Source organism: Apium graveolens, chromosome 3 (assembly GCF_009905375.1).
Source record: "Apium graveolens cultivar Ventura chromosome 3, ASM990537v1, whole genome shotgun sequence".
Lineage (NCBI taxonomy): Eukaryota > Viridiplantae > Streptophyta > Magnoliopsida > Apiales > Apiaceae > Apium > Apium graveolens.
In genome coordinates this window covers 245,490,329-245,513,893 of record NC_133649.1, presented here as the reverse complement: position 1 = coordinate 245,513,893, position 23,565 = coordinate 245,490,329, and the positions used below count along the sequence as shown (strand labels likewise).

The 23,565-nt window shown below is 35.5% G+C and overlaps 1 protein-coding gene and 1 pseudogene across 1 annotated transcript; one reads left to right on the top strand and one right to left on the bottom strand.

Moving 5' to 3' along the window:
- The first annotated feature begins 9,835 nt into the window (after positions 1-9,835).
- On the top strand, positions 9,836-10,600 carry LOC141714926 (uncharacterized). The gene has a single exon (XM_074518421.1). The coding sequence runs from the start codon at positions 9,836-9,838 to the stop codon at positions 10,598-10,600; it is 765 nt and encodes a 254-aa protein (XP_074374522.1).
- A 1,366-nt stretch (positions 10,601-11,966) lies between these two features.
- Positions 11,967-21,575, bottom strand: LOC141714925 (uncharacterized; annotated as a pseudogene).
- Between the last annotated feature and the right edge of the window lie 1,990 nt (positions 21,576-23,565).

The following is a 23,565-nucleotide window of genomic DNA, read 5'->3' as shown; positions in this document are numbered from 1 at the left end:
ACCTGTCCAGGGGGATCAAGCTGGAAATCCTACGACATCTCAAGACTCTCAAGAAGCATCAGAACCTGTCACTTGCTCTTCAAGTTCTGATTCATCTAGTTCTAATGAGCCAAATTCTGATAATTCTGGAAACTCTGATACTTCAAATCCTGAAGGATCCAAGTCAAATTCTGAAGTCTCAGAGAGCATAACTACAGGGGGGCATCAGAAAATGATGATGGAGACAGCATGGATCATGGGGGAGGATCCAGTTCTAGAAGTCAACTTCAATCTGCAAGGAAGTGGACCAAATCACATACACCTGACTTAATTATTGGAGATCCTGAAGCAGGTGTCAGAACTAGAACTGCAACATCAAATGAATGTCTCTATCATTCTTTTCTATCTCAGACTGAACCAAAGAAAGTGGAAGAAGCTCTTCAAGATGCTGATTGGGTGTAAGCAATGCAGGAAGTGTTTAATGAATTTGAAAGAAATAAAGTCTGGACCCTAGTGCCAAGACCAAAGAACAGATCAATTGTTGGCACAAAATGGGTGTTCAGAAACAAAACTGACAGTGATGGCATAATTACAAGAAATAAAGCAAGTCTGGTTGCTAAGGGTTATTCTCAACAGGAGGGTATTGATTATGATGAAACATTTGCACCAGTTGCTAGAGTAGAAGTCATAAGAATCTTTTTGGCTTATGTTGCTCACAAAAAGTTTAAAGTCTTTCAAATGGATGTGAAAAGTGCCTTTCTTAATGGAGAATTGGAAGAAGAGGTCTATGTTGAACAACCTCCAGGCTTTGTAGATTCAAAATTTCTAAATCATGTCTACAGGCTTGACAAAGCACTTTATGGCCTTAAACAAGCTCCTAGAGCATGGTATGAGACTTTAGCTCAATTCCTTTTGGAAAGTGGATTTCACAGAGGTACAATTGATAAAACACTATTCTACCTCAACCATGGAAAGGACTTACTTTTGGTACAGATATATGTTGATGATATCATATTTGGTTCTACAATTGCCAAACTCTGTTAGAGGTTTACAAAGATAATGCAGTCAAGATATCAAATGAGTATGATGGGAGAACTTAGTTATTTTCTGGGACTTCAAGTCGAGCAAAATGAAGAAGGTACTGTTATCTGTCAATCCAAGTGCACCAAAAATTTACTGAAGAAATTTGGAATGCAAGATTGTTCAACTGCATCCACTCCCATGGCCACTGCAACCAAGTTAGATAAAGATACTAGTTCATCAGTAGATATTACTAACTACATAGGTATGATTGGCTCTTTACTCTATTTAACTGCAAGTAGACCTGATATCATGTATGCTACCTGTCTTTGTGCAAGATTTTAGGCTGATCCAAGAAAACCTCACTTAATAGCTGTGAAAAGAATTTTCAAGTATCTTAAGGGTACAGCTGATCTAGGATTGTGATATCCTAGAGAATCAGATTTTAAGCTAATAGGTTACTCAGATGCAGATTTTGCAGGATGCAAAATAGATAGGAAAAACACTAGTGGAAGCTGCCAATTTCTTGGAGGCGGATTGGTTTCTTGGTTTAGCAAGAAAGAGAAGTCAATTTTCACATCAACTACAGAAGCAGAATATATTATTGCAGGAAGCTGTTGTGCACAGATTCTTTGGATGAAAAATCAGTTACTGGATTATGGGTTAGAATTTTCTAAAATCCCTATTTACTATGATAATCAAAGTGTTATTGATATGACAGGTAATCCAGTTCAACACTCAATGACAAAGCACATCAGCATTAGGTACCATTTTATAAAGGAACATGTGATGGAAGGTATAGTGGAATTGCATTTTGTTCCAACAGATCAACAACTAGCAAATATCTTCATAAAACCACTATGTGAAGCTACTTTTACAAGACTGATAAATGAACTTGGAATGGTTTCAGGTTCTTTCTCTAAATCTGCTTAGTTTTTGTTCTCATGCATCATACTTTATGATCAGTGTTTACAGATTGTCTTATCTTCATGTAATTTGTGCTTAAATTGAAAATACATTAAATACTGATTGTTATCTGATGTGGATCTATATACTCTGATAAGTGTTTTGAATGTTCTGTGACTATCTAATCTAATAAGGATAACTATGCTAGATGCTGACCTAGCAGTCTTTAACATACTAGAAATCCCATGTTTGAATTAGTTGTTTATGAGGAAACTCATTAACATAAGCAAATTCTAATTTTGAGCTTAGTCAAGTTTACTTTGTGTATCTTATTACTAAGTCACAAACTAGAGTCTTGCTTCTTATCTGTCAAATTCTGATGTCAGTAAATCTTAAGGATGAACCTAAATGCTGATAAGCCTCACTTATCTGAAGAAAAAAAGAATAATAAAAGTCAGGTACTCCTTTGAGATCTAGAGTAAATATGTGGAAGGGAAGACCCAGGTGCATTGCTGGTATTAAGTAATATGTATTAGAAAATCAAATAAATTTTTCTTGGTGACTTTTCACAATCTCTGATTAATGGAGAAATACTCTGATAACAGCATAAATTCTGATAAGCAGTTGTGACTCACTTACACTGAGAAGCCACTGTAAAAAGGAATTTCAAAATATGCATAAAATGAGCACAAACAGTTGAGGTGGACTCTTGCATAAATTTGTTCTTGAGTAGAATTCATGATTGATGACAGATTTTAAGCACTTTTCTTAGTTATGACTTATTTCTAAGATGTATTGAAATTTATCATACTTTAATCTTTATCTGATATTCTGCTGAATGCACACACTTTCACTCCATATGAATGATGAAAATTACTGTGGTGATTAAGTTGTTTTTGACAAACAGTTAAGTGTCATTTGCATAAATTCTGAGGACAAGTTCTTATGAAAGTTCTGATGATTAAACTCTGAAGAATCAAGTCAGTATTTGTATGAAGAATCAGAGAAAAAGATATTCACTTTTTGAGTTCAGAAGCCATATTCTGATGACTGTTAAAATTTGATATAAGTTAAAGTTCTGATATTAAATCCTGATGGAATCTCTGATGCTAACGTGGCATTATTCTTTACTTGATTTATTTGTGGTAAAAACTGAAATAGTCATATTTAATCAGAATATTTAGGTGAGATTAAAACAGTCATAATCATTAAGGGTTAGTGGTAAACGTGTGAGTCCTGAAAAATTGCATGTACGCGGTAATCATTGCTTATTTCCTGTGCCCATTAACTCCTGCTTAACTTTTTACTGACTGTTCACAGGTTTCCAGGTGTAATTTGTCTACCATGCTTCAAATATTAACCGTTATCACATGGGCTGTATAAATAAGAGAGTTAAAAGATTTTCTAATCTTTTACCTACTTTTCTTATTCTCTCAACTCTCTTATTTTCACTCACCCACTAATATTCTCTGAAGCAGTTTTTCTTACAGGCATTTTCACAAACACCTTTCGAGCAATATATTTTCTCACTTAATTTCTTACAGAGATGGCACCAAAAGACTTGATTTTCAATGGAGCTAAGTTTGTTCCTAACAACTACTCGTATATTCTTAGCAAGGCTGAAGCTCCATCGGAACTTCACTTTATTCAGGATTTCCTTGCTAATTCTGATATTGGGTATGCTTTGACCCAACCTGAAGTAATCTCTGGAACCCAAGCGGTAGAGTTTTGGAGAAGTGGAATCTATGATGATGGTGGTGCTCAAAGGTCCCCAAGTATTATCTTTACAACAGGGGAGGATGAGCATGTCGTGACTTTGGCTACAGTTCACCAAGCATTGTAGTTGCCTGAGAACTGTGCTTATACAACTGTTGAGGAGCCAGTTCTTCAAAATATGATGGCCAGTCTGGGGTATGAAAAGACATTGGTAAAGCTGGGTCAATTGAAGTGACCTTACATAAGGAGGGAATGGAGTTTCTTCTTTGACTGCATTACAAAGGCCTTCACCAACAAATGTTCTAATTTTGATGTAATCCCCATACTCAGTCAACAAATCGGGTATGCTCTCATTAATCAAACTGATTTTGATTATGCAAGTGCTATTTTAGGCTTTATTGGGGATAGGATGACAGAAAATAGGAATACTGTCTATTTTGCTAGATTCGTATTCCTATTTTCTGTCAGCTTATCTATAGTGTTTATTGTTCTGATAAGCCCCAATTAGCCAGTGAATCAATTTCACCATTTAGACTAGCTAAAAGAGCTTTTAATGACTTATTATCTACTGATAATAAAAAGGTTGTGTTAAAACCCCTCCAAATTCCTTTATCTGTAAAACAATCCTTAATAACCTATGATCCAGTTACATACACTGAACTATATCCTGATATCCAACCATCTGAACCTCAACCATCAGCACCTACCACCACTACCCAAACACCTCAAACTTCTCAACCACAACCAAAATCTACCATCAGGACATCTTTCCAACCATCAACTCAATCATCTCAACCTGAATCATCAGCACATACTATCAGATCTTCATCTTCCAGGCCAAAGAGGACAAAGTATATTCCTTAACCTCCACAAAAGAGAAGGAATATGATTCTCATAGATGAATCTGATAGTGATGAAGAGGACACAGTTGAAGCACAGGTTCATGCATCAGAACCTGTGACAGTTGAAGCTGAGAATGTTACTTCTCAGAAAGAAACTGCAGTTAAAAGTTCTGATACTTTGAAGAGGAAATCTATAAGTTCTGAAGCTGCTAAAGCAACTCCTTCACTGGCAAGGAGACTAAAGAAAATGAGGGCAGAAAGGTACAAGGCCAAGCCTATATCTGAGGATTCAACTGAAGCTCAGGAAGGGGATCAGGAATCTCTGATCTCATCAGAACCTGTGGTAATTGAAGCCCTGTCATTCCCTACTCAAGCTCAGGATACTGTGTCAACACCTCATGTCTCTCCTATTTAAGCTACAGATGATGCTAAAGAACAAACTGAAAACTCTGAGATAGATATTCACAATTTATACCAACTGTTCTTTATCTAGAAGCTCCATCCACAGCAGCTCAGCAATCTCCAACTCATTTTCCAATTTTAAATGCTGAGATACCATCTACACCAACCCCACCAGCTCTGAAGATAAATTCTGATGCTCAGAATTTAGATAATGTTATTCCTGAATCTCCAGTAGCATCACACACTCTTGTGCTATCAGAACATAATGAGTCTTCCTCAAGTTCTGAAGACAGTGTTTCCGTTGAGACTCCAGTTCCCATTCTGGGCAAGGAAGTATTGGTAAAGAAATTTGTTGAATAGGATGCACCTATTCCTTGGGAGGATACTCACAGAGGTGTGGAGTGGACCAAGAAGTGGAATGATACTGATTTCATTCCAAGCTCTAATATTCTGACAAAGCATATTGCTAAAGCTGATAAGTTGCTCACAAATGCTGATTTAAAGACACAACTCAAGATCACTGCTCTATCTACCAAATATCTTCAAGGTCTACATTCTTCTACTCATGAAAAGGTTGATACACTAAAGGAAAATGCTGATAAGCTAGATCTACATATCAAGCTTGACAAGAATAGATAAATCAAACCTACTCTTGAGAAAGTTGAAGCCATTGAGAAGATTCAAGAGAAGCAACAGGCCCAAATTGATGAGGTCCTAGAAAACCAAGCTTCTCAGAAAGCTCAATTGGATGAAATCCAATCTTCAGTTGAACTTCTTCTCTCTCTCTCTCTCTTACTTCCTGATGATGCCAAAAAGGGGGAGAAGGTAGTTAAGTCCAAATGCTCACCTACTGAAATACTGAAGAAGAAGGATGACAAAGGTGATGACCAGGGAAACTCTGATAAGAGAGGAGGTCAAGGAAAATTTCAAGGAAAATCTTCTACACAAAACAAGTCAAGTTCTGATGCTGTGAATGCTAAAAGTCTGAAGTCAAGTTCTAATAAACAAAGTCTGATGTCAAATTCTGATATTCTGGTTCAGTCAGGATCTAAAGACTCTCAGAAGTTTTTACAAACTCTGAAGCTAAAGGGGAAGTAGACTACTGTTTATTATAAAGATCCTAAAATCCAGACACTTGATGAGGAGATAGCTAGAAGATTATTTCTGAAACAAAATCCAAGAATGGATTCGGAAACTCTCAAGGAGGAAGAAGCTAGATTTGCAGCTGAGAAGACAACTCTTAAGTCTAAAGCTTCTGATGCAAAGAAACCTCCAAGGCCTAACGAAAAAGGCATTGTGATCAAAGAAAGGTCAAATTCTGAGGCTTCAAAGTCCAAGACTAGATCACAAACTAAGATTGATCCTAAGTCAAAGGGAAAAGAAAAGGTTGGGGAACCTTTAAAGATTGAGAAAAAGATAAGTTCTTCAGTTCCAGTCTATCAAACTACGATGCATGATGATGATTTGATAGAAGATGAAACTGTTCAAGTTCTGAAGAGAAGAAAGATAATTGAAGAATCTAAAATAACTTCTAACACTGCTCAAGTTGTTCAGAATGAAGAACAGCAAGTTACAGAAGAAACAGCAAATTCTGATCAAGTTGATTTGAAAAAGATGACAATTGCTGATAAGAAGAAGCTGTTATGAAAGAAATCTACTCCAGTTGAACCAAAATCCAATCTTATGATTAATCAACTCGCAACATTTGGGTTGAGAGCCAAGCAACCTAGAGATAGAGCTGGATTAGGTTCTGATGAAGAGAAGATACAAAGAGGAGTAAAAGTTACTCTAAGAGATCCTTTCATGTTGAAAGACAAACCATATGAACAAATCAAACAAAAGCACCTTGACAAAGTGTTGTCTGCTCAAATTGTGATAGATGCTCATGATAAGGATAATCTAAAGGAGAAATTGATCTTATTTCTCAATGATGGACTAACTTACAGACTAGCTGATACTGATGTGCTAAAAAAGTATGTCAGAGAGCTTCAACATATTCACTATCTTCTGGAGGTAAAATATGATGTTACAAGAAGATGGTCAGAATACATTTTGAAGGCTATAAGAGATCTACTTAGAATCTCTGGTACAAAGACTTCTCAGTATATACCAATGATTATTGAAGGTGATGGAAGAGAAATTTCTATGCTGAAGAACTCTGCTAAAATGGAAGTTATTCTGAAAGAAAGATGTTTATGTTATAATGAAAACTCTTCACATCCTAGAGTTATCAGACTTGGTGATGGACTTGAAAGAACATCAATTCAAGCTCTCAGAACAGCCATTTATCAAATTGGTGACAGTAAAGATGAAGAACTGATGCAGGTCAAAGCACAGTTAGTTGAAGTTCTGAGAAAAGCTGAAGATAAGCTGGTAAAAGATTTTGTTAAGAATCATTATGGATTCAGATTGATCCAGCGATGTTGGTAAAGCTACAAGGACTGTAATTTGTAGTTAATAGTCTTATTAAACTCTCATTGCATTTGAACTTAAATGTTTTTAACATCATCAAATCTATTAACTTGTATATTTTTGCACAATTTACAAGTTGGGGGAGATTGTTAAATATATTTGAGATGTCATGTCTAATATGTTTTATGTTTAGTTTTCAGATCTTAACAAACAGGAAATATCAGTACTTACTGGAATCAGTACTTACTGGAAGTCAGAACTTAAGGATATCAGAACTTAGGTTATCAGAAGATGAATATCAGAAGATAGATATCAGAACTTAAGTACGGGAGGACTTACAGTTAAGGAAGGAAGCTGATTTACAGGAAAGAAGATCAAGACTAATACAAAAGAAGATATGCATGAAAAGAGTTAGAAGATAAGAAGACTTGTATAAGATATCTGATTGATATATTTTAGGAGACAGAATTATATTACATATCAATTAGAAGTTAACTTGTAACTGTGTACTATATAAACACAGACATAGGTTTACACTATATGTGTTATAATTATCGAGAAGATCATACATTGTAACCTAGCAGCTCTCGTGATATTTGTTCATCACTGAGAGAGAACAGTTCCATTGTAACAGAATTTATTATATTGAATATATCTGTTTACTATTACTTGTGTTCGAAATCGATTTGATTGTATTAAACATTGTATTCAACCCCCTTCTACAGTGTTGTGTGACCTAACAATATACTGAACAAAACGTATAGAAGAGATATACTGTTAACACATAATAGTGAAAACCCAGGCTGCTATCTGCTCTCTTTCTCTCCTGCATACATACAGAATATAGCATAGGTTTTCTGGGTGAACTGAGTTACAGGTCGTTGTTGAGTGATATGTATCTGTGGACGACGTACTCGGCTGTTATTGGTTCTTTCAGAATTGTTAAAGCTTCTGATGGAGCTAAGTGTTTTATCCTTTTTTTGTCAATTTCAGTTACTCATTTATATCTTGTTGTTTGCCTTTGTGATTTTGTTTCGTTATTTGGTTATTGCCTGTTCTTGTTAACTGTGACATATATAACTGCCTCATTGTTGCGCGTAGTGTTAGTTTTATTTAGAATTATACCCAACATATATATATTCAGAAATTACAATATGTTAAATATCTTGTCGCGTCATTAGAAAAAAATTAAATAATAATTAGGAATACATAACACCACTCTAAATTTTAAGGTACTATTTTTAAGCATATTTAACCGTATACACTAGAGGTTGCAATTTCGGAATTTAGGTCATGTTCATATATTAAAATTAGTTAATTTTAGATTAAGTTAAAATTACGTAAAATTAAATTAAAAAATATATATATATAAATGAAAAGGAATGAAATTTTTAATAGCTGATTACGAATTAAGGTTTGAGATGGGTTTCGGGCCGCTGATGATATTGATTGCAGGTGCAGCCCTTAACATACATGCATGTTAATGAGCTTGCCACTGCTCCGAATATAATAAATGAAAAATGTAATAGTAGGCTAGGCATAGATTTCATCTTCATCAGTTGTCAAATTGTCGCACTTATCGTCCCGTTATGTTTGTCTCTTTTCTCCCCCCACCCCGCTCTCCGACAACAAATTATCATTAGCCACCCCGCTCTCTTTTGCTATTATAATGTACCACTGTTTCAACTATTTTCTTTTTTTAGAGGATAGTTATCACAAGCTTAGAGCAACTTCAAAAATTAATTTCTATGCTCCTTATAAATTATAATTTTATATGGGCTCTTAGTTATCTAAGATATAAATTTGTGATTTCATTCCAACAAGACTCCTCAATCTTCATCTTTATTCTTTTTTTCATCTATTTCTTATTACATGCAAGTAAAATATTATTCTAACTTCTATCTGTACATAAATTGTATCAAAGTTTATATTAATATAAAACTAGAAGATGAGAGTAAAGATGCACTGAGAATGAGTTTTAGACTCCTAATAATTTGAGGAGGCATAAAGAACGTGTTAAAAATAATTTTTGCTTCAATCTCCTCAAATTTTAATTAAACAACAAATGTAGGAATTACTCTTAGATATCACATTTACACACATAATTACATTTGGTAATCATAATATATCTTGTAAGCTATGGAACATCATTCAAATTTGATAATTTTAAATATTAATAATTAATTACAAATTGAGTAGATTTATCCGTATCCAAATCATGTATCAAAATTGATTTTCGAATAATATAATATTTGTGAACATTTGTGAAATTCTAAACCTTTTCCGAATTATATTATGTTCACAATCCGCAAATCACTTTCACCAAACGTTGTAAATGGTTGATATTTATGAAAATTTAAAATTTTCCCTCAATCTCCCTTTTAAGTATATTTGAACTCATTAAATAAAAAAGAAGTGGTCACAAATTGTAACAGCACGTTCACTTTGCTTGGTCAAAGTCAAGAGTAATGCTATATAAACACCGTGCCCTGCATATGCAGCAATTCACACACATATTTATTTTTTCTTTACATTGCCTGCCCATCTCCTTGCATAAAATGGACTACTATAACTCTCGTTTCCATGATGAAGAAAATGAAGAACAAGAAGACGATACAATTTCTCTTACTGATTTTCCCTTGACTCCTGATCAACAAGAGCACCTATCACCACCGGAGAAAGTCGATGTTTTCGAGTTTTCGAGCGATCCTAATTCCATTATGTCCCATGCAGAAGATATTATAAATTGCGGTAAGCTCATACCTTTCAAAGAGCAAGATCAATCTCCCACTTGTCATCAACCTCAGTGTCGTCAAACTACTCCAGTTAAGTATGTGAATGATCATGTATCACAAAGCTTATATAATCGACGTACGCGTTCAGAATCATTGACAGACCTAAAGATCAGTGAATGTCGATCTAACAGCACTAACATGAGAGGTATAAAGATGAGAAACAGCCGGTCTCTTGATTATCAAAAACTCAGTAGGAACTCAAGTTTGAGCTCTGAATCACCTGATATTTATCGAAATAATAGCCGAGGTTCATCAAGGTTTGATGGGAGTACCATAAAGATTCCGAAACCTAGGTGGTACATTTTTATGTTCGGCAGTGCGAAGTTTCCCCCTGAGATGGATCTTCAAGATATCAAGAACCGACAGGTTCATCGTACCACATCGAAGTCACTTTTTCCGAATTTAGAGGTCGTCAAAAAACCTCCGGCTAATCGAAAAAGATCTTGGGGAGTACTCAAAGTTCTAAGCTGTCGAGATGATGCCAGTGTTAATGTAACACCGTCCCTTGCTTGTGTGCCACACGTTTGATAACTAAGTCATTCCGCGACCTACCGTCGAATGCTGCCTTGGACCGGTTGAATATTCGAGTTCTGGTAAAAGTACGTATTTACGAGTATTTAAATTTTGTAATTGAGCATGATTTTGGGGGGCCTTGTTTGACAGGACGGCCTTGAAAGCTAAACTTACATGAAAATTATGGTCGGCAAATTAGTCCTAATGATTATATTACTTGACGTGGAAAGGAAGATTGAAGGATAACGTAGAGAGCAGGAGAGCATGATTAGTTGAAATGTATTTGTGGGGAGGCTAGAGTAATTAATGATAATCACGAGGCTCCCGACATGGTGATGAATCAAGTACAGTTGAGGCCTGCTTACTATTATATTATATTATATTAATGTTACTGTATCTGTTTTATTTTTATCATTTTGCATTTGTAGTAATCTCCGGATATGAGGAATATTATACCTTCATATATTCTTCGTTTACATCCATGAACATTGTGACATTCTGGCGGAATAATTTGAACAGATGAGACTATGTTTGTGTGGTTATAGAGCAAGTTAAAACATGAATACTCTGTAATGCCTTAATGGTGGTTTTAGAATAGATGATGAATCAATAGCAGAGGGAATTTCTTTTTACAGATACAGATTTTGCGTCCGCATTTACAAGGGGGTATCTGCAACACCGGAATTATCCATTACCAACATTTATCAATATCCTTGACAGACAATCTTCAATTCATTTCAAAATTTTATCCATATAAATAAAACAGAATCGGAGAGACACTCTATCCACGATGTAGAGAGAGCGAAGACTCCGTTATATTAGCAGCCATTGTCTCTTGGAACAGCAAACTGTACTCAATAACTCTGCAAACTTAGACTTACTAAATTAGAGAGGTTTCTGAAGATGGTGTTAAAGAGCCAAACATATAGAGAGCTCCAATATAGTTTCAAAGTTGAAACAAGGGTCAAGGATCACTATAGGAAGTCACCACAGCAATGTGTTGGTTAAATATGCCTTGCAGTAAACTTATATTCCTTCTTTTTTGTTCTCTGCGGCCCAGTACTCAATTAAATTCCTCTATGCTTGATTTAACTTGGGACAGAAAATGGTAAATGTTCCCCACTACTATTCCAAGCTCTCGAGAATCAGCTACAATATCACTCAATTTCTGAGTCCAAATTAAAAAATTGGTGTCCATCTCAAGTATGCATCACAAATAATTCTAATTCCATACAATCAACATAACTAATCCAAGATAATAACTACCCCATCACAAACTACCAAAACATCATTCATTCTGTTGATGCACTTAAAAGTTGAATCTAGACTTATATTCTGCCCAAATTGTTCCATCAACAATACATGACTTGTAAGTTGTAACCGCGAGGACTTGACATTTATTGTACATGCCGACTTAAAAAAGACTTGTATATATAAAATCACCATATAAGAAGAAACGATGATAATTGAGCCTGCTGTTATTTTAGTAACCAAGCCCTGAAAGAGTCAAGTTGCGAAACAGAAGAGATCCAGCAAACCAGTCACACTAATGGGCAAAAACATTTGCAACAAAAAATGTGACTCAATTGTTATGCATATCCAACTCCACCCCAAATACATAAAGTTTGATCGGACACAACGGTAGTGAAACCTGAAAATGCATCATTAGTTGCATATATAACTTAAACCCTGTGTTCAATCATCTGAAAGTCTGTGCAATTTTCATATCCCAGGCAGTGATTTGGTGCCCTATGAAAGAAAAGGTCACATATCCCACTACCACCATATCTCCCAGATCATCTTCTGAACTAGAATCAACCCACATCTTAGCTCTCAATCTTCCGGGGTTGCCCTTTACAGGAAGCATATGCCATTTCAATTCTTTCTCATTTATATTCAAAATGGCTTTTGGTGAAACCTTTAACAGTCTTGGGTCTATTGGTAGTTTCAAAATGAATGTAACATCTTCAAGTGGAACTAGCAAATCTGGGTTGGAAACATACTGAATCGTTATAGAAAGTAAGATTCCACTGTGCCTGGGCCTGGGGTAGAATACTATACTTGAATATAGGTACAGGATCCCTCGAAGGTGTAGTCCTCACTCGAAACATCCCATTTCCAAGGGTATTGTGTCAGGACCAGCACAAGTAGTAGTAGTAATATAGTTAAGCAGTATTAATGTGTGATATTAGTAGTACTGTTAGGAGTAAGTAGTAAGGGTAAGTTGGTCATTTGTTTGTCGTTTCAGTTAGTTGTCAAGTGTGCCTATATATACAGATGTAATATGCTACATTTCAGTTTATGCATTATGAATATATGAAAATGGAACTTGTTCCACAAATCTCTATCTTCTCTCTCTGTGGTTTCTCTCTAGAAATCTATCTTCTTTTTCAAGTTACTATCTGATTCTGTCTCTCTCTACAATTTCTGACTCTATCTCTCTGTTTCTGCCTCTAATCTGGTGTTTCTCTCTGTTTCTTTGCTATATCTAGCTGTTATATCTCTCATATAACCAGAAAATACCAAAAACAGTTGCAAAACTAGTTCGGGAACCACCAATTCCTGACAAATTGGTATCAGAGCCCTAAAATCAGATCAATCACTGCTTCAAAGATGTTGTGCACTCCAATCCGAGCTGATCCAGCTTAGATTCACAGTAATCGCAGCTCAAAGTTCAGAACTTTTAATTTTCACTCAATCAGGTGTTATTTTAATCTCTACTGCTAGATCTGATCTTATTCCGTGGAGTTCAGTGATTGTTAGTATAGATACTGCTACTTTAGTGGTGTTTAGACCTAATTAGTGTTAGTACTGTTATTATTGAATAAAAGCACAAAAAAGTATTAGGTTAACACTTGCTTAGAGCTCTTCTGTACTATAGTTCTGTTTTGGTGTGAATTGGAGAACTGTGAGTAGTTGAGATCGAAAGTATTGAGAAGGTTTGGAAATTATTGTGGATTGAAGAGAAGTTGTGTGTTGTTATGTTTATCTGTAGTAGTATCGATTAGCTGAGGTATTGAGACTTAATCAAGTATGTGTTGTTGATCATTTGAATTTGTAACTAGTGGTGCAGACCAGGTGTTTGTGTGAATTCCTGTGAGTACAATTTACTTGTGGTGTTAGTTTTTGAGATTATAGTAAAGTGTTGATTGGTTTGTGAGAAGTGAATATTGTGTTGGAGTTGTGATTGTGTTGTATTCAAGTACTAAAGGTGTTTGAGGAATTGTGTGTGAGAGCTGACTCTAGTGAATTGCTGAAATTGTATCACTGCTCAAGAACTATAGGTGTTTGATTAATTAACTCAGAGAACTATAGCAGAGTATATAGCTGCCGTGTAGTAAGTTTGTTGTGAGAATTGTGTAAAGGAGTTGTTGAAGTAAGGAAATATGTCAGAAATTAGTGAAGTATGTTTGGTTGAAAATGAATTACTACAAGAAGTTCAATAACAATTTCTTAGTTACAAGGATAAGGCTGCTAAGAGATTTATAGAACTGGAAGAATTGATTAATACGGCTGCACAAAACATGGAAATTCTGAAAAAGAAAGCTCATAGAAGGAGAAAGACTAGATCTAATAACGGTGTTGTTGGAATGATGCATACTGACCCTCTAGACGACACTGAGGAAGCCTTACATCACTTAAAATTTAGTTTTCCCAAGTTCTCTGAAGGCTCTGCAGTGGTTGAATGGATTCAAGAATGTGAACAGTATTTCAAGGTTGAACCGGGGTTGCACTTGGGTGGAGTAATTGAGCTAATTCCACATCAACTGGAAGCTAGATTAAAGGAAGGACTTTGTCCTTATTGTATGGACAAAGATGGACCTAAGCATCAATGTAAACAGCCCTGTCAATTCATAATGAAGAATCTGGGTAAGGACAAATTGGAGAGCAGAATTAACAACACTTATAAATCAAATTCTGAGAGTGAAGCTGATGAGACTACTGAAAACACTGTGGGGGTGATTAGGGGCCTTGCATATGCTGCTGGAGGAACATGTACAGGGGAACCTCTCTATGATGAAGAACTTGTTTATGATGCATTTCCAGGAGAAGATTTAGAAGATTGGAAATCTGAAGAAATCATTTGTAAAGCCTTGGGTCTGGAGAACTTCTTTCAATCTAAGGAAAATGCTGAAGAAGGAAATTATGGTGGTACAGAGTTAACGGAGGGTGAGTCTCTTCAACTTGAACCTCTGGATGCTCATGTGTTCTGTAAAGACTTTCAGGATAATGATTCAAGTTCAGAAAATGGGGCAGTATATAGAGTATTATGTTGGGTTCCGAAGGCATAAAACGCAGCGGATAAACGTAAATAAAACAAAAAAAAATCGAAACCCAAAACAGGATCCATGTATAATTATGGGCAGATTATGGAGATAACGAATTATACCTTTCAAGAGCTTAACTTTCACGAACTCAACGGAGATCCTAGCTATCACGCTTTGTGTCTACCTCTCGGAGAAACACCTCTATGGTATCCACACGAGCACCTTCAAGAACGTCTCACGAACTTGACTACGGAATGGATGTACTAGCCTCCTTATTGACGATCTGAATTGCCTCTGCCTCTCTTTGCTGCTAGGGTTTTCTCAAAAACGTACAAGCCTCTTTAACCTATCATTATGTATTTATAATGGCTGATTAAAAAGACCCATAACAACAAAGCCCAACCCTAGTAGGTATTGGATTAAATAATAAAAACGAATTTCTATTATTTAATTAATAACTAAGTCATACTTAATTATTATGGGCAAAAAACATTCCTTTTAATTTGAATTTATATTATCTCAATTAAGTCTTACTTAATTATAATAAAATTCAAATAATCATCAATTAATTTAAATCCATAATTTAAATTAACTATTCCATTAAGTGCTCTATTTGTGCGACCCTATAGGCTATTATTTAATTGGCAATAATTTTATTCTCTAATAAAATTATAAACAATGAGCGGTATCTAGTAATACATCATTGTTACCCAATTAAACAATAATTAAATCGTGATTAGATAAAACCTTTCGTGATTAATGTTTTTCGTGTAATATAATCCCTTTAACCATACATATTATAGATTAAACTCGAGGCATGTATTTAGTCATCCTCTTCAACATTTAATCCGGGTTTACTTGATCCATGAGTAAATTATCAAGACAAATCATTATTTGAGCATGGCCATGCTTTTATAAACTCACTCAATCAAGAGGCCAATAATATCTCTCCTAATTATAGGAGGGTTAAATCCTTTATCTATCATTCATATTTCTCATACGACTCATGATATACCCGATGTCCACTTTTATCATCACCCGATTAAAAGTAACTTTTAATGTAGTCAAAGTATATTAATCCTCGTATAGAAATATAATGATTTCAAGTCAAAGGATCGTTACACCATTATCACTGTGAGTCTTTCTTATGACTTTATTAAACATGAAGAATCTCACTGTGTGTCTGTCCAGTACCATGTACTCTCACATGTACCTATGTATTGACTTTAGTATCCCCATACTTATAACCAATGAGATGTGGTTATCTTGTCAAACAACATACTAGTCTATTTATGTATTATTATTGTCCTATATAATAATACTCGACTAGGGACCTTTAAGAATATGATATATTATATAATCTCAAGTTCAAGTCATGTACTTAAACTATACAATTTGTATCATGATTCTAAGGACATTTATTATGCTAACAAAATATCGCAGTAATTAAGGTCATAATAAATACATTTATTGAATGATCAACTGACATAAAGATTTAAAAGAATAATATATTGCCTCTAGGGCACCTACACTAACATATTAGACATTGGAGTTAGTGTTCCTTCTTCCACTAAAGAAGTGGAAGCTACCAATGTTCTGAATCCAGCAATTATGGAAGGAACTCCATGCTTTATGGAGCTTGATAACCTGAGCAGACCTTTTGCAGCTGGTCAGTTTGAGTGTATAAAGGGGAAAGAGCAGCAGCTTACTGATGAAGAAATACCTCCAGTGACTCCCACTCAAACGAGAGAAATGGCTGAGACTTCGATTCACAAGATGACTGAAGATCCCTTAACAGTGACAATTTCTTACAGATGTGGGAAGTTGTCTAGCAATTTTAGCAAGAATAAAGTGCTTATATTTGATCCTGGTGGTTATATTTCAAGTGGCCAGCAAACATATGTTGTGGGAATGTTCACAGAACTGATCATGTATAAGAAAGGAGGAAAATTAAATGAAGTTGCAAAAATAAACTCAGTCTGTGGTAAGTTGGGACAATTGCAATTTCAGGAAAGAATTATTTCGGAGTTTCTTGCAATAAATCCTTTGGACTGTCCTCAATTAAGGAGTAAAGTGTTCGAAGGTGATATAATGAATCAAGATAGAACTCATGGACAGGGTGGGCCTGAAATGAACAAGTCAATGAAATTTTCATATCTTGAAGCCTCGAGGAAAAATATTATTGTATACATATTTGATCCTGGAGGAGATTCAGGTTGCCTTCAAGGTGTTTCTGTTGGAGTTCCTGATTACCTATCACTACTATATAATGTTCATAATGGAAAAGAGTTGTACATAAAGAAAAATAGCACAAAGGTTCAGGCTTTATCCATGGTGCATGAAGACACAACAGTGATTGATATTGGAGCTTTGGCTATCACGGTAGGAGGTGTGATGTACATGGTGGGAAGAAGGATTAACCAAAACACTTTGGTTGACAAAATAATGATGTATAATGTTCATGAGCAGAATCTGAAGAAGCTGGTGCAAGCCTCCTGCAATGATACATTAGTACATTTAGAGGATGGGAAGGTTTACTTAAAACAACTAAGGATTTCCTTTGAAATCCATGATCCCCATGAGGACATGGTTAGATTTTGAAGAGAGGAGGAATGTCAGGACCAGCATAAGTAGTAGTAGTAATATAGCTAAGCAGTATTAATGTGTGATATTAGTAGTACTATTAGTAGTAAGGGTAGGTTGGTCATTTGTTTGTCGTTTAAGTTAGTTGTCAAGTGTGCCTATATATACAGATGTAATACGCTACATTTCAGTTTATGCATTATGAATATATGAAAATGGAACTTGTTCCACAAATCTCTATCTTCTCTCTCTAGGGTTTCTCTCTAGAAATCTATCATCTTCTTCAAGTTATTATCTGATTCCGTCTCTCTCTACAATTTCTTACTCTATCTCTCTGTTTCTGCCTCTAATCTGCTGTTTCTCTTTGTTTCTTTGCTATATCTAGCTGTTATCTCTCTCATATAACCAGAAAATACCAAAAATAGTTGCAAAACTAGTTCGGGAACCACCAATTCCTGACAAATTGGTATCAGATGCCCTAAAATCAGATCAATCACTGCTTCAAAGATGTTGTGCACTCCAATCCGAGCTAATCCAGCTTAGATTCACAGTAATCGCAGCTCAAAGTTCAGAACTTTTAATTTTCACTCAATCAGGTGTTATTTTAATCTCTACTGCTAGATCTGATCTTATTCCTGTGGAGTTCAGTGATTGTTAGTATAGATACTGCTACTTCAGTGGTGTTTAGACCTAATTAGTGTTAGTATTGTAGTTATTGAAGAAAAGCACAAAAAAGTATTAGGTTAACACTTGCTTAGAGCTCTTCTGTACTATAGTTCTGTTTTGGTGTGAATTGGAGAACTGTGAGTAGTTGAGATCGAAAGTATTGAGAAGGTTTGGAAATTATTGTGGATTGAAGAGAAGTTGTGTGTTGTTGTGTTTATCTTTAGTAGTATCGATTAGGTGAGGTATTGATACTTAATCAAGTATGCGTTGTTGATCATTTGAATTTGTAACTAGTGCTGCAGACCAGGTGTTTGTGTGAATTCCTGTGAGTACAATTTACTTGTGGTGTTAGTTTTTGAGATTATATTAAAGTGTTGATTGGTTTGTGAGAAGTGAATATTGTGTTGGAGTTGTGATTGTGTTGTATTCAAGTACTAAAGGTGTTTGAGGAATTGTGTGTGAGAGCTGACTCTAGTGAATTGCTGAAATTGTATCACTGCTCAAGGACTATAGGTGTTTGATTAATTGACTCGGAGAACTATAGCAGAGTATATAGTTGCTGTGTAGTAAGTTTGTTGTGAGAATTGTGTAAAGGAGTTGTTGAGGTAAGGAAATATGTCAGAAATTAGTGAAGTATGTTTGGTTGAAAATGAATTACTACAAGAAGTTCAACAACAATTTCTTAGTTACAAGGATAAGGCTGCTAAGAGATTTATAGAACTGGAAGAATTGATTGATAAGGCTGCACAGAACATGGAAATTCTGAAAAAGAAAGCTCATAGAAGGAGAAAGACTAGATCTAATGACGGTGTTGTTGGAATGATGCATACTGACCCTCTAGACGACACTGAGGAAGCCTTACATCACTTAAAATTTAGTTTTCCCAAGTTCTCTGAAGGCTCTGCAGTGGTTGAATGGATTCAAGAATGTGAACAGTATTTCAAGGTTGAACCGGGGTTGCACTTGGGTGGAGTAATTGAGCTAATTCCACATCAACTGGAAGCTAGATTAAAGGAAGGACTTTGTCCTTATTGTATGGACAAAGATGGACCTAAGCATCAATGTAAACAGTCCTTTCAATTCATAATGAAGAATCTGGGTAAGGACAAATTGGAGAGCAGAATTAACAACACTTATAAATCAAATTCTGAGAGTGAAGCTGATGAGACTACTGAAAACACTGTGGGGGTGATTAGGGACCTTGCATATGCTGCTGGAGGAACATGTACGGGGGAACCTCTCTATGATGAAAAACTTGTTTATGATACATTTCCAGAAGAAGATTTAGAAGAAATCATTTGTAAAGCCTTGGGTCTGGAGAACTTCTTTCAATCTAAGGAAAATGCCGAAGAAGGAAATTATGGTGGTACAGAGTTAACGGAGGGTGAGTCTCTTCAACTTGAACCTCTGGATGCTCATGTATTCTGTAAAGACTTTCAGGATAATGATTCAAGTTCAGAAAATTAGGCAGTATATAGAGTATTAGACATTGGAGTTAGTGTTCCTTCTTCCACTAAAGAAGTGGAAGCTGCCAATGTTCTGAATCCAGCAATTATGGAAGGAACTCCATGCTTTATGGAGCTTGATAACCTGAGCAGACCTTTTGCAGCTGGTCAGTTTGAGTGTATAAAGGGGAAAGAGCAGCAGCTTACTGATGAAGAAATACCTCCAGTGACTCCCACTCAAACGAGAGAAATGGCTGAGACTTCGATTCACAAAATGACTGAAGATCCCTTAACAGTGACAATTTCTTACAGATGTGGGAAGTTGTCTAGCAATTTTAGCAAGAATAAAGTGCTTATATTTGATCCTGGTGGTTATATTTCAAGTGGCCAGCAAACATATGTTGTGGGAATGTTCACAGAACTGATCATGTATAAGAAATGAGGAAAATTAAATGAAGTTGCAAAAATAAACTCAGTCTGTGGTAAGTTGGGACAATTGCAATTTCAGGAAAGAATTATTTCGGAGTTTCTTGCAATAAATCTGTTGTTGAAGGATTGTCCTCAATTAAGGAGTAAAGTGTTCGAAGGTGATATAATGAATCAAGATAGAACTCATGGACAGGGTGGGCCTGAAATGAACAAGTCAATGAAATTTCCATATCTTGAAGCCTCGAGGAAAAATATTATTGTATACATATTTGATCCTGGAGGAGATTCAGATTGCGTTCAAGGTGTTTCTGTTGGAGTTCCTGATTACCTATCACTACTATATAATGTTCATAATGGAAAAGAGTTGTACATAAAGAAAAATAGCACAAAGGTTCAGGCTTTATCCATGGTGCATGAAGACACAACAGCGATTGATATTAGAGTTTTAGCTATCACGGTAGGAGGTGTGATGTACATGGTGGGAAGAAGGATTAACCAAAACACTTTGGTTGACAAAATAATGATGTATATTGTTCATGAGCAGAATCTGAAGAAGCTGGTGCTAGCCTCCTGCAATGATACATTAGTACATTTAGAGGATGGGAAGGTTTACTTAAAACAACTAAGGATTTCCTTTGAAATCCATGATCCCCCATGAGGACATGGTTAGATTTTGAAGAGAGGAGGAATGTCAGGACCAGCATAAGTAGTAGTAGTAATATAGCTAAGCAGTATTAATGTGTGATATTAGTAGTACTATTAGTAGTAAGGGTATGTTGGTCATTTGTTTGTCGTTTAAGTTAGTTGTCAAGTGTGCCTATATATACAGATGTAATATGCTACATTTCAGTTTATGCATTATGAATATATGAAAATGGAACTTGTTCCACAAGTCTCTCTCTTCTCTCTCTAGGGTTTCTCTCTAGAAATCTATCTTCTTCTTCAAGTTACTATCTGATTCTGTCTCTCTACAATTTCTGACTCTATCTCTCTGTTTCTGCATCAAATATGTTGTTTCTCTCTGTTTCTTTGCTATATCTAGCTGTTATCTCTCTCATATAACCAGAAAATACCAAAAACAGTTGCAAAACTAGTTCAGGAACCATCAATTCCGGACATATTGCATAACAAATCTCTTTACACCACTTGTACCATTAACCCTGAAGGAAAACTCAGTTTCTTTATTATCAAAATACTTTGGGGAATGTGTTCTGAGGTAGATTATTCCTATCAATCCAACTATGGCAAGTAAAGATCCCCTGAATTCAGCACTGATCTCCTCGGATATGTACATGTCAGGTACCTTTTTTTCACTTCTCAAGACCATTACATCTACAAGACAAACACAACCACCATAAAAAATAGTTGTCTTTGTACCTTGATAGGGTGCAACAATTCAAGCCCACCAAGACTTTGAGGTTTTGTGACAATCTTTGGACATACAAACTTTGATGCGTACAAACCGCCCCAAGCTTGATTGTGGCCTGTAAAATCTTTATATAATTATTTAAATTTATTAATGTAACTGTAACAGAGAATTGAAAAGAAGTACGAGATATCCTATATAGTTGCAAAACTTCTTTTCGTCTCTTTACCCATGAGCAAACTAGCAAAGTCTACTAAGTTCAGTTGTGATTTATGGATATAGAAAGAGTACACAAGTTAATACAATGTTCACCAGTTCAAAAATAAGCATTGTTGATATTATAAAACATTGATCACAAATGAAACAGCTTAATTATGCTAATTGGTTTTCATCAGAGTCCGTGGGATATAAACTTTGTAGCACAAATAAATTTGGATAATATAAATCTTCACCCTTAAATGCGCCTCTCCCAACCTAAAATTGAACTGGTAGTTTTCATGTAGTAGTTGTTAATGTTTTCCAGTTGCCTTTGTCCAGAATACAATATATTCAGAGTTGACTTGAGCTTCACTATGCCTTGAAAATCCTCCAAACCTTCGACTTCCTCTTCTCCACACAGGTCCTTCCCATTCACAATCACCATAGGAAACCTCACGTTGTCATTACCCACCAGCTCTTGAAGCTCTGTCAGATACTTTGGCTCTTTTGAACAGTTTCTCTCTTCAAATACAACATTTCCACCCATCAGAATCGTCTTCACCAACCCGTTAGCGCCTAGACCATTGTTATCAGTACTAGTTGTGTAAAGAATCACCTTGTCGTTAGTTGGACCATGTCTCAAAATGGATGATGAAGAACTGCCTTGTTAAACTGTACTTGTTGGTGTTGGGAGGCGGCATTCTGGGAACTTGGCAGCCAATTTTTCTTGAAACAATTTTACAGTGTTTTGGATGAATGAGCTTTGTAACCTGAACGTGATAAAATAACCAAAGAGACATATTAATATTGATACTCTGGCACATACTTATACGTTTATTGAATATATCAACATCAGCTGAGAAATAAGAAGCATTCATATGATCAAGAAATAGAAAAGGAAACCTCTGTGCATATATTGCGCATCACAGAATAATGTACGTTAGATACATTGCATATCATAAATAATTTGCATATTATAGAACAACGTACTAGATGTTTCACACTCGTATAGGAAACTAAAAGAAGTAACGGTAAACAAAACACAAAATCATCGAAAAATAAGGTAGGAAAATTTACCCCTCTACGTGGTCACCAAAAATATTACCAGCTTCAACCAGAGCGTCTCTCCATTTTTCCACTTTGTGGTTGTGCTTCACCCTATGCTTTTCAAGCGCCATGCCATAATTTCCGAGCTGGTATCTGATATCTCGAATTTCAACCTCATAAAATATGGGCATTAAAAAATATCTGGAATTCTTCTTGCGTTCAAGAATGAGGACAAGTTCATCAAGCCACCATGTAGAATATGTTATCAATCTTGTACGATAAAGACATTATTATATATATATATATTGAATATATAACTAATTCACAAGAACATTGCTAATTCTTAAATCACATAAGCATATAAGAATTAACAATTAAATTAAGAGAAGAGTTTGAGAAAACAAACAGAGATTGGATTTAATCTCGAGTCCAGAAAACTGTCTCCTTAAAGCAGTTTCGCCCCGCACCATCCGTGTTTAGCGACCTGCTTCCCAGGATAAAACGAGATACTAGTATAATCGATAGATCGAATATACTCTCAGCGAACTTGAACTGAGCCCGATAACTATCACCGAAATATTAGAAAAATTTAAGACTAAAGAGACCGAGAATGAAAGAGATGACTCTTATTTCCTCGACTTAATAAAACTGGTGCCCTAAGACTCTATTTATAAAGAGAGGCTTGAAAGGACTTTTTTTCTTTTCGATGTGGTACATGGTATTTATAAGAAAAACTGAGGAATAGGTTTGTGCTACTCTCGATGTGGTACAAAACCACTTTTTCATATTAAATGGTAAAACTTTGGAACATCAGTTCTCATTCACCTTTTACTCATTTTGAGCGTGTTAATATGCATCGGAATCCCCTCGAAGAGGAGAATACGTTCCAATAAATACACACCACTAACACATAATGTGTCTCACTCATATAGAGTCTCAAAATGATTCACAACTTAGTCTAAAATACTAAGTTTGTCC